This window comes from Trypanosoma cruzi, genomic scaffold (assembly GCF_000209065.1).
Source record: "Trypanosoma cruzi strain CL Brener 1047053516275 genomic scaffold, whole genome shotgun sequence".
Lineage (NCBI taxonomy): Eukaryota > Euglenozoa > Kinetoplastea > Trypanosomatida > Trypanosomatidae > Trypanosoma > Trypanosoma cruzi.
Genome location: NW_001849288.1, coordinates 2015 through 12708, shown reverse-complemented (window position 1 = coordinate 12708; position 10694 = coordinate 2015). Strand labels below are relative to the sequence as shown.

At 49.2% G+C, this 10694-nt stretch overlaps 4 protein-coding genes and 1 pseudogene across 4 annotated transcripts, besides 11 other annotated features; all 5 read left to right on the top strand.

Annotated features, from left to right (window-relative positions):
- Tc00.1047053509575.50 lies at positions 1–672 on the top strand (annotated as a pseudogene).
- Positions 1–4779: a sequence feature (heterozygous, non-Esmeraldo-like haplotype).
- Positions 1188–1223: a microsatellite.
- Positions 1334–1381: a microsatellite.
- Positions 1461–1490: a microsatellite.
- Positions 1491–1527: a microsatellite.
- Positions 1582–1612: a microsatellite.
- Positions 1670–3115, top strand: Tc00.1047053509575.30 (hypothetical protein, conserved; the record flags this gene model as incomplete). The annotated part of the gene is made up of 1 exon (XM_801409.1): positions 1670–3115. One exon carries the CDS (start codon positions 1670–1672, stop codon positions 3113–3115), a length of 1446 nt encoding a protein of 481 aa, XP_806502.1.
- Positions 3423–4757, top strand: Tc00.1047053509575.20 (hypothetical protein, conserved; the record flags this gene model as incomplete). Its single annotated transcript, XM_801408.1, has 1 exon — positions 3423–4757. One exon carries the CDS (start codon positions 3423–3425, stop codon positions 4755–4757), a length of 1335 nt encoding a protein of 444 aa, XP_806501.1.
- Positions 4780–5129: a sequence feature (areas merged during assembly that could not be assigned to a particular haplotype. This can correspond to areas where the two haplotypes were merged or to regions with more than two copies in the genome that were merged during assembly.).
- Positions 4969–5312: a mobile genetic element.
- Positions 5130–5236: a sequence feature (areas merged during assembly that could not be assigned to a particular haplotype. This can correspond to areas where the two haplotypes were merged or to regions with more than two copies in the genome that were merged during assembly.).
- Positions 5237–10694: a sequence feature (areas not merged during assembly with more than two copies in the genome that could not be assigned to a particular haplotype).
- Positions 6250–9012, top strand: Tc00.1047053509575.10 (retrotransposon hot spot (RHS) protein, putative; the record flags this gene model as incomplete). The annotated part of the gene is made up of 1 exon (XM_801407.1): positions 6250–9012. One exon carries the CDS (start codon positions 6250–6252, stop codon positions 9010–9012), a length of 2763 nt encoding a protein of 920 aa, XP_806500.1.
- Positions 9715–9742: a microsatellite.
- Positions 9993–10694, top strand: Tc00.1047053509575.4 (trans-sialidase, putative; the record flags this gene model as incomplete). Its single annotated transcript, XM_801410.1, has 1 exon — positions 9993–10694. A coding segment is annotated over one exon (702 nt), but the record flags the coding sequence as incomplete, so codon positions are not given.

Here is a 10694-nt window from a genome sequence, read left to right as displayed (position 1 = left end):
GGGCTGTCCACCATGTCTCCTTCTATCATTACGCACTTGACCTCATCCTAGACCCTGGAAACACAGAACAGCGCTCGGCTAACGGCGGAGCAGCAACGTCTTGTGGAGTCCTCAGCGGAAACTCTTTACGGTCTTATTCACGCCCGCTTCATCACGACGCAACGCGGGCTTAAACTTATGGAGGAGAAATTTGCCGAAGGGGAATTTGGCCGATGCCCCCGCGTTTTCTGCGGCGGGCAGGCGGTATTGCCGGTGGGGCAGAGTGACGTTGTGCGTGAGAGCTCCGTCAAGTTGTACTGCCCAAAATGTCAAGACATTTATTACCCGCGCTCCTCACGTCACCGCACACTCGACGGTGCGTTTTGGGGGACGACGTTTCCGCACCTCTTTCTTATGCACCTGCGCGAGAATGGCAAGGTGATTTCGAAGCCGAAGCAGCACTACGTGCCGCGCATCTACGGCTTCCGCCTGCGTGAGAAAGGGGACGCCAAGGAGGAGCATGACGATCAGCAGATAGCAGCAAGGGTAGAGACGGAAGAGACGGAGGAGAGAGCGGCGGAGGTTTCTGTCGGGGAGAGCAACACACCGGCAAACACCCCCAATAATTCGCGCCTGGCGCGTGACTGCTTTAGAGACCCGAATGGTGAACGTGCCGAGGCACCTCAACGATGAGTAAAAATTCCACAACAACGAAAAGAAGGATTCCCTCCTTTGGAAAAAGAAAAGAAGAAAAGAACTGAAGGCAACGAAAGAAGCAGGCGAAAAAGAACGATCAGGAGGTACGAGGGAATTGAACGGAAAAGAGAAAAAAGAAATGAAAGGGTAGGTGAAGAAGATGAAGAGGTTGGTCCCCAAACACACTCAAATACGCACATCCGTGGCATTATATTCATGTCCGTCATGCAAATCTGACACGCCGTCTGGGAAACAAGCTCTGTTTTTTTTTTTTTTTTTTTCTTCCCCCCTTTGGCTTTAAAGGAGTGGTTGAGTGGGGCTTTAAGGTCGGAGAGAAGAAGGGAGGGAAAGTGAAGGAATGGGGCAAAGAAATAGAAGAATAGACGAATGATTTTATTTTGAATGAATTAGGTGGGAAGGAAGAAGCATGTATATAAGTATGCATACTTATATAAGAGGATGCGTATGGAGGAATAAATATGAAGAGAAATACTTAGAGGGGAAGGGAAGCCTTTTTTCTTTTTTCCTTTTTTTTTTTTTTTTTTTTTGCACTGTGCAGTATTGCTCTGTTTTTCCCTCGGTGTGTCTGTGTGTGTGGTGGTGTGGCTGTGTGGCTTCTCTTCGGTTTTCATTTCTTTTATCTTCCCGAGTGCATGTATATTATTATTATTATTATTATTATTATTGTCATTGTCACTATTATTATACATATGCATGCATACATTTTTTTTTTGCTGTTGGACGTATTTTTCCTGTTGCTGTTTCTGCTACCAAAAACGCATAACATATATATATATATATATACATATATATATTTGTTATTATTGTTATTTTTATTATTACTGCTATCATGTGTGTTATTGAACGGCTTGAACGCAGCACCCAGCGTTTACACTCGTGAATTCATTTATTTTCCTTTTTTTTTTTTTTTTTTTTTGCTCTTGCGCGGTGTATCTTTTTTATTTTATTTTTGGTGCGTGGTAGGTTGCGACGGATGGAGACCTCATTGGTGGGGGCGGGGGACGGCATGTCTGATTTGAAGAAAGCTCCCGCAAAGAGGCGGCGGCATTGTAGCCCGAAGATGCATGAGCACGACCACCCCACGCATGGAGCCGATGAGAAACAGGAGACAAGGGGGCTGGGCATGGCGGTGGAGGAGCCGTTGCTCAAAGGACCGCGGACGGAAGCCAAGAAACATTCGAATTTTGTGGAGCTTCGCCGTACACTGGTGGATGCCGCTGCAGTGGCCGCTTTCATTCAGGAGCACCACGATACAAAGCTGCGGGAAGTAAAGCAGGTGAATAGTTTTTTTCAGGCTCTTAGCAAATGCACAGAAGACCTTTTTACCCTTCTTTGTCAACAACACAGGCACCAAGTACACCTCGCATTGGAACGAATGTTTGAGTTATACGCGACGGGAAGGGTTAAAATATTACCCGCAGCACACGAGTTTATGATTCGTTGCGAACAGAATGGCGTAAGAAGGATGGAATGGGCCGCTGGACTCGAATCTGAAGTTCATACGACGGATTCTGCCGCTGTCTCTACAAACGTGAGTACTCCCACGGGCACTGAAGCAGTGCAGAAGCAAAAACAGCAGGTGCCACTGCCGCTGTTGTTGTCTCCTCGAGAGCTTTTGAAAAAACTTGCCGTTATTGATCCGCACGGGAGGCTGGAGCGAATGATAGAAATGAGCTCCACCCTCGGCGACATCCACACATGTGCGCGGAGACTCTGCAAGGCAATAGAGAGTGAGAAGGGATTGGAGTATGCGACAAAGTGTCAATTGATCAGCAAAATTGCTTCAAAAGCCCGTCGGATTTCTGCGACGGTATTAATTCCAGAGCCACCACATCTCTCTAGCGATGATTTAGCGACACTGAGTGGCACGATAGATATTCTGCTTTCTCTGACGCAGCGTGCCTTGGCAACGCGACCTTCCTTTACGTCGCAACAGCCAATTTCGAAGTTGACACACTTTGCCAAGTGGTGCGATGGATATGGACTTCTTGGAAAGAGCCAAGTTGAGTCCGTTGCGGCTCTTGAGGCGCAGGCGACGCGTGACTTGGGATCACAGGCAACTCAACTGGAGACAGTGATGATGCTGAAAGCGCTTCCATCTGGCGATGAGGCGGCGTTAAGAACGGCTCTTGATAACATATGGAATGAAAAGGAGGGTCATTTTGAGCCCTACAGTGCAGATGTGTTGTCGTCTATTGCGGTTTTGGCTGGTGCGCATGGCATTTCGGACGCGTTTCGGGCGCAAGTTGCGGGAAGACTGATGAAGACGCAGCAAGAGCGGCTGAGTCAGAGCGGTGCTGATCTTCCACGACGGGCGCTGAGATTTGTGAACGCCGAACAATCGAAGGAAAAGCAGGAGTCCATCAAGCGAATGCTTGCCGCCGAGGAGGATAAGAGGAGGAAGGCACAGTGGAGGTAAAGTTCTTGGTGTGCACGTTTACAGCATGACTTTTCACGGGAAACGTGATAGTGATCATCATCTTCATCTCCAATTGTGCGGGGATACGCGGTTAAACGGCGACGTTTTGTGAGAAGAAACAAAATAATAATAATAAGAAGAGAGGGAGAGAGAGAAAGAGATGACAGGGCACTGAGGTGTGTGTGTGTGTGTGCACAGCAACCTGCCTTTGTGGTTGGTGAATTTTTTTTCTTTTGATTATCTGATGGGGGGAAAGGAAAATTGATGAAGATGCATTTTTTCTTTTTTTTTCTCTTTTTGTCTTGTCATGATTGCCCCCTTGCGTTTAGGGAAAAGTCGAGTGGTGTACATTTTATTTTTGTTCTTGTTGGAGGTTGCCGTCGGGTCATCGATGATCAACTTGGAGAAACTGAACACCGGCATCACGCGACTGGTGAGCGTGAAAAAGTACCCGGTCACACGGCCTCAGAATGTGCCACGGAGGACAAAGGGGCGCGTTTTTCGTTTAGGTGTACTACATAGCAAAGAGATGACAGAGGCGATGTTACTGCGTAACAGACGTGGATTTGTGAACAGCCAAGTGAACACGGTTGCCCACGCCCCCTCCATTTATCACTGGCTTTTCCACCGCTGTGGTGTTCCTTTTGAGGAGACGCAGGAGTTGGCCAACTCAGGCGGACTAACAGTTAACGGCAAGACAGTCGATCGCTCGGGATTGGAATCACAGATGGAGTGGGTCGAGTTGCAGAAATTAGATATTCGCATCCGGGTAGAGGCATCCACGGCGGATCGGACATCCGGCTTCACAATAGACAACAACAGCAAGAGCACAAACAACGATGGCCGAAAGGGAGATAGTAACGGCTTGCCAGCTGTAATGTGGGTGCCTGCATTAAAACGGGCGTTGCATCGGCAGTACTTTTTTGTTTATCTGCAACCGGGCATATCTATCACCTCCGATCAAACCGACCCGCGTTCTTTTGTGCATCGCCTCACGCCGCTTGTTGGCAGTGTTGCGGGTATCGGCATGAATATTCTCCGACCAATTGGTTTCATGAATGGAATGAAAGGGTTTGGTTTGGCGACAAACGATGTGTCGATGGTACGGTATTGGAACAATGAATTTCTGGGAAATTTTGGCGTCTACGATGTTCGTTTTGCTCGCGGTGTGCCTTCGGAAGTTCTCCGGAGGCTCGCGGAAGAGGTCCAACAGTTGCTGAATGATGGCATTCGGAAACAGCTGTCGAAAGATGTCATAGTGCCTTGTGAATGTACTCTGGAGCCCACGTCAGCATATAAAAAACAGCACCATAAGCATAAGGGTGACTTTGTGGCTGGACTCTATTCCAAACCCCTTCACGACGAACGGTTGATCATACGTAGCCCGCTCCTGCCGTATCGTGTGGCACGCAAGATACGTCGTGCTGGTGGCTTCATTACAATGGTGCGTTCTGGTCCATTTTCGCTGCCGCCATCGCTCCCTCAAACGAAGCAACGCCCTTTGTTACCCCAGGAGCTGGCATTGATGTTCACATTTGAGCGCAAACTCAAGACAAACCGCGTCGTGCTTAGCTTACGTGAGTTTGAGGCGGATAATGATCTTGACGGCATTGAACCGGAAGTCATTTTACCCTCTGCGTGAGAGCAATTCGGCACAGTTGGTTCCATTTGGATTTAATTTCACAGACGTTACATTTATTTTGAATTGACGGGAAAACACGCATACGGAGAGAAGCACAGTGGACACACTTTGGGTGAGAGAAAGTCAGTGTGGGTGTAAGTGTGCATACCTGCGTTTTTTTTTTTTTTTAAACGATATGTATGTATTTCTTTTTATTATCTATTATTATTCTAGGGACTCGTGAAGAGAATGATCGCGGGAAAGCTGGCTGCCTTAATTAATATAAATATCCTGACACAACGAATACATTTCTTTACGACGCTTTTCTACCGTATGATTTTTGGCAAGAAAACGGCTTTAGGGGAGCAAAAAACCGATAGCGGCAAGATATCTTATATATATATATATCCTATTTGTGTAGAGCGCAGTATGTCATGAAAGTGGCTAACAGAATATATATTTCATCAGAAGAAAACGCTTGGGCATTTAACTGCCTTCAGTTACATTCTCTTCCCCATCTTGATTTTGGTTTCTATAGGGAATTTCAGGATCCGGCCAGCGGGACAGATGATTATTCTTGGTGATATGCGGGGCAACGGTGTGTTGGCGTGTGCGAGCTGCTCATGGCTGCTGGTGTTGTCTTTCCTGCTGTTCCCCCGCTCAGCTCCTTTGCGTGCGACGGACCAAACGTTTTTACGGGCGTGTGGTGGGGCCGCGTTCTTGTTTGAAAAAAAAAGCCTTCCACAGACATAATGATACTGCTGTCCGTGCCACACGAGGCGGTGGGGAAGATCCTGGAATTTATTTGCGGGGCGGCACCGCACCCATGCCGTGTGGTTGATTTGTATTCCGCAATGCACGGTGAGGGGGATGTGCGGTGACAACTTCCTCCAGTGAGGCGGCACGAGCAGCACGGGGAGCGGAACGGAGGAGTGGTGGCTGCGTGCTCCCAAGTGATATGTGAATGGCGAATGCAATATGAAAGGCAGCGTCACGGCTCTTTTTTGCCATGCACACCGCAGATATTTTCCATAAAGCGTGCAAACTGCATTTTTTGTTGTGTGGGAACTTACCGTGATGCATCGCCGTTGTGGAGTTTACGATTTGGGGTTCTTGCGTGTGGCCGTTGCTGCAGCGAATTTCCTTCCCACTTGTGTCTGTGTGTGTTTGTGCTAGGGTTTATGCGCGCATTTCCTCTTGCAGTGTGTGTGCTGTGACGGCGGTGCCACACGTGTGCGGGACCGTGGAGAGCGGAATGCGTGGGCGAACCCTCCGCGCCCACCACGTTGTTGTTGGCTCTCACCGACACTGTGCTGGGTGGATGGTATCCACGGGCCGTCTTTGTGGCGGTCCTCGTGCATGTGGTGTGCATCGCACATTGTGTGGATGGTTTTTTTGTTGCGGGTGCCAGTAATTTCTGTGCGTAATTTCCTTCATTCTTATTCCTCTCCCTTTTCATTGTTTGTCAGTATTCAGCTTTAACGCGATCCAACCAAGAAAACGAGGAGAAACAATGCCTGGTGGGCACAATAGAGTGCAAGGTGGCAGTGTGGAGACCCAAGCGTCTACTGTGCCGCAGGGAGATGGCCAGAGGAGAGCGAGGCCGGAGTCGGAGGGTGTCACAGGTCAACCCGCTGCGACCCGCAGAAGAGCGAAGAGGGCGCGACGACCAGAGTGGACCATGAGCAGCACCGTAAGGGACATCCTGCTGGAGGGAAGCACCGGAATGGCCAAAATGAAGCTCAATGATTTTCTTCGGAATTATGTTGGCGGTGGGGCAGCCGTTGATGAAGACCACAATGTTACGATGGAGGTGTTTGTCCAGGAGCCGGATGATTACGTACAAGACCAGCAGATTTTTGATGAGATCCATAACTTAACAGAGTACCAAGTGCTAGAAGGGAGGGGAGTACTATTGGAGGCTACTACTAATCTTGAAGGAGAAGGCGTGTTCATTCTTGAAGAATGGAGGGACTTTGGAAGAAAGGATACGGTCACTCTTCTTGCAAGGGAAAAGCTAGACGAAGTTCTCACCCAGGTACTGAAAGAAAAAATGCTTGAGGCAAGCGGAAAAGCATGGGAACAACGAGAACTAGAATTTAACGTTACCACTAATATCGAAGATGTGCTGTTTAACGGCAGTCCTCGCTTCACGGAAATAAAGCTGAATGATTTTCTCGCGTTTGAATTGTACGGTCGGGGCATTTTGCGCGCCAATCGGAATGTCTTGTTGAAGGAGTTTTTCAGGGAACCCTCGAAGTATATCTGTGATGCGGGAGTATTGGTCGAAATACAGATAAACGATGCTTATGTGAGGATGGATATTGCCGTATGGAATGAAATGGTTTTTGATGAGGATATACGCAAGCTTCACGAGAATGGTGTACACAAACTATTTGAGTGGTCAGAAGCTGCTGCGGAGGTAAAAGCAAGCGTTGAACGCATCACCAAACAGTTTTTGGATGCAGCCGTCATTGAATCGATGAGCCCAATGACGATGAGTGCGCCGATTAAACTGGAGGGGTTTTACGAGTCTGTGTACAATGCGAGGTGGAACCATGTGGTGGAAGCTTCCGACGGCGAGGGGACAGAAATGGAGGTGAGGGAGGGGGAACCACCGCAGCCATGGAAGTACAAGGCAGCTGGCTACACTCTCGAAAAGGATGTCGGTGCGGAGGGACCCGGTGCACCACGTCTCAGGCTGATGGTGCTCACCTCGGACCAGGGATGGCCGTACTCGTGGAAGGAGGAGGACTCCCTTCGTGACTGCCATGTGAACTGTGAGGCGGAGCGAGTGTGGAATATCGTCAAAAAGGATCTAACCAAATTGTTCAGCAGTCACGGTAAGAACAAACCTTCGTGTCATCCGCGTGTGTTGATTGGGACTTCCGGGATTGGGAAGTCGATGAATGCCGGTTCGTACCTCCTCTACCAGCTGCTGCACTACAATGCGGAGCAGCTCCCAATGGTTGCGTACTTTATTGGGAATCGAACATTTCTGTTTGACAAAATCGCAAAAACGGTGTCAGTGTACATGGGTGAGGCCAGTATCCTGAATATTGTGGGTGGCTTCGCTCGGCGTGGGTTTAAGGGGTATATTATCTACGACGTGGCATTGAAGGGTCATCAACCGTCTATTGGTTTGCCTTGCGAGGGATGGGGAATGATTGTGGTGACACCACCAGACAAAAACAACTACGAATGGTGGGCGAAGCAAATGGGGGCGGAAGAATTCATAATTAATTGTCCCGAGGAAAACGATGTGAAGGCAATGTGCTCTTGGATGAAGCGCAATCAGATTCCGCAGGAGCAAGCAGAATACTGGAAGGAGGTGAGGGGTCGCATGAATAACGTGGGACCAATTCTCCGCTCCATCTTTGGTAAACAGGCATATGATGACCGCATTAAGGCGTGTCAACAAGCCGTGGATGGGATGAACGCCTTGAAATTCGAGGGTTACTTGGATATTGGATATTGTTGTTTGTCCAATGACAGCGACTTGTCTCGAAAGCTTGTGAAGGTTGTCCGAATACGACGAGAATACAACATTGAGTCGCCTCTGAATGTACTGATATCTCCCCACGTCGAACGCGAAACATTGTCCCGGCTGGAGAGTGAAATGAAGCAGTCCGATTTTATTTTGCTTGTTTTGAGGTTCTGGGATTATGTCCCACCATATCTCATTAAAAAGTATGCCGTATCTGCATTTTTGAATAAGAATTTACTGCGTGCGATAAGACTTAGAATCAAGGAACTGAGGCTACCAGGACGAGGTGAGTCACACAGGTGTGCGCTGAAAGTGCACTCAGGCAAGAGCTTCACCAGAAAAGAGGTTCTACCGCCACCCGAACGCCTTTCCAATCCGGTTGCCATGGACCACTGGGTGCTGTATAAGCCTAAAGTCAAAAACTTTCCACTGGTGGACGCCTTTTTCTTTGTGGACACAAATCCGAAGACGCTGGTTGGGCTGCGGATGTCTACGGCAAGTAAGCACCGCACCACAACCAGCGCTGTGAGGCGGTTCACTGAGTGCCTGGCGGCATATTTTGAGGGTTGGGAGGAGTTATCCCGAGACCTGTCGTGGGAGATTATTTATGTGCAGCACGAGATATACAGGCCGATGGAGGGACGGCAGAAATTTGAGGTCGTCAATTCCGATAATTTGGGCGCCGATGAAAACCGAGAGATTGCGGCGTTCTGTAGGGAAAAGGTGCGCCAGTACCTAGCAGCACTATCATCCGCTGACGCCAGAAGAGGCGAAGCTCTCCGGAGGTGAGGAAGAACGAAATAGGAGAACGAATTAGGGAATGAAAGGGGTAGTTTTGATTTCTGGTAAAAAAAAATATTGTGGGATTTATTTTTGGATACTTGTGTGGCTACGGTGCGGGTGCACCCGCACCAGACGGCAGTATACCACACAGATTCCAAAAATGCCCAGCTCTATCGAACATAAAAGTGACCGAAGAAATTAGGGAGGGAGTGGGGTTGTTTGTTTTCTGGTAAGGAACATTGGATGATTTTCACACAGCATGTTAATTGTGTGTGCATAAGAGGCATAATCGTGGAATTGCCCCGGTATGAGAAAACCATTGTGGCTGGCGGTGCTATGGTGTTGCTGCACTTTCCATTTTATTCTATCGTGTTCCAAGACCCACCAATAACAGAAGCATATTTAAGGGATGAACAAAGTTGTATTGATGAAATGGTGCACCCCGTGTAACCGTACGGAGTGGGGCACCGCGTCATGGATGGATAAGGATCCGTTTCCACGTGTAACTGGAGTGGATGATTGTTCGCTCGCTGTGCGTTGTGTGTTGGCTGCGGGGCTGTGGCCGTATCCCGTTGGCCGCGAGACTGAACTGGAGGCGGCGGCGGTGTGTCCCTTTTCCTCGCCCATTGTGGGTGAATGCGGGAGGTGCGCGCGTTTTTTGTGTGGAGGGCCGAATCCTCCCACGCGCGGTCTGGCAGCAGTGCGATTTGTGTGTGTGTGTGTGTGTGTGTGTGTGAGGGCTGGTGTGGGCGATGGTGCTCCGCGCTGTTCCTTCCGGATTCTCTTGTGTCCCGCTCTCCGCGTGGGTACTCTGCTCTGCTCCCCACGGACGTGTCTGATGTATTGCCGCTTTTTTCTTTTTCCACATGTTGAACACAGACACACGCTAGGAAGGAAAGCAAACAAACGCGAAACGCTACTGTGAGATTCGAAGGCTCTGAAAGGACCAACAACAGCACACACACCGCCCACACACACATATTTACATGCTCTCACGTGCTGCTGTGATGGGACCCCGCACACACAACCGTCGCCGCATGACCGGATCCAGCGGAAGGAGGAGGGAAGGAGGAGAGAGTGAGCCGCAGAGGCCCAACATGTCCCGGCATGTGTTTGCTTCCGCGGTGCTGCTGCTCCTCGTCGTGATGATGATGTGCTGCGGCACCTGTGGAGCCGCGGCCGCTGGAGGGAATAATGGGAAGAGTGATTTAATAAATATTCATAAGCTGCAGGGAGTCGATCTATTTGTGCCGCAGACGACGCTGGTGCGGCCGAAAGAGGGGACTTCTCCAGAAACGAAGTTGGATTCCTTTGTTACACCCTCTCTCGTCAGTGCTGGTGGAGTAATTGCGGCTTTTGCCGAAGGTCACGAAAACGTCCGAAAAGGCAAAGGCCAATCAATCAGGCACTTTTACTCTGATGTTGTTGCGGGGTACATTGACTCTGCGTGGAACTGGACCACTCTTGTTGACAAGGTCAATCAAAGCTCATGGAGGGCACACACCGTGCCTACTGCAACGGAGGCAAACGAAAAAAGTTTGGATGGTATGCTTAACCCCACAACAATTGCGAAGGGCAACAAGGTGTTTCTTCTTTCGGAAAGCTTTCTTTGGTCCAATTTAAGCGGAGAAATTCATTGGGACAGATTGGACCTCAAACTGGTTGTGGGTACTGTCACGAATCTACGG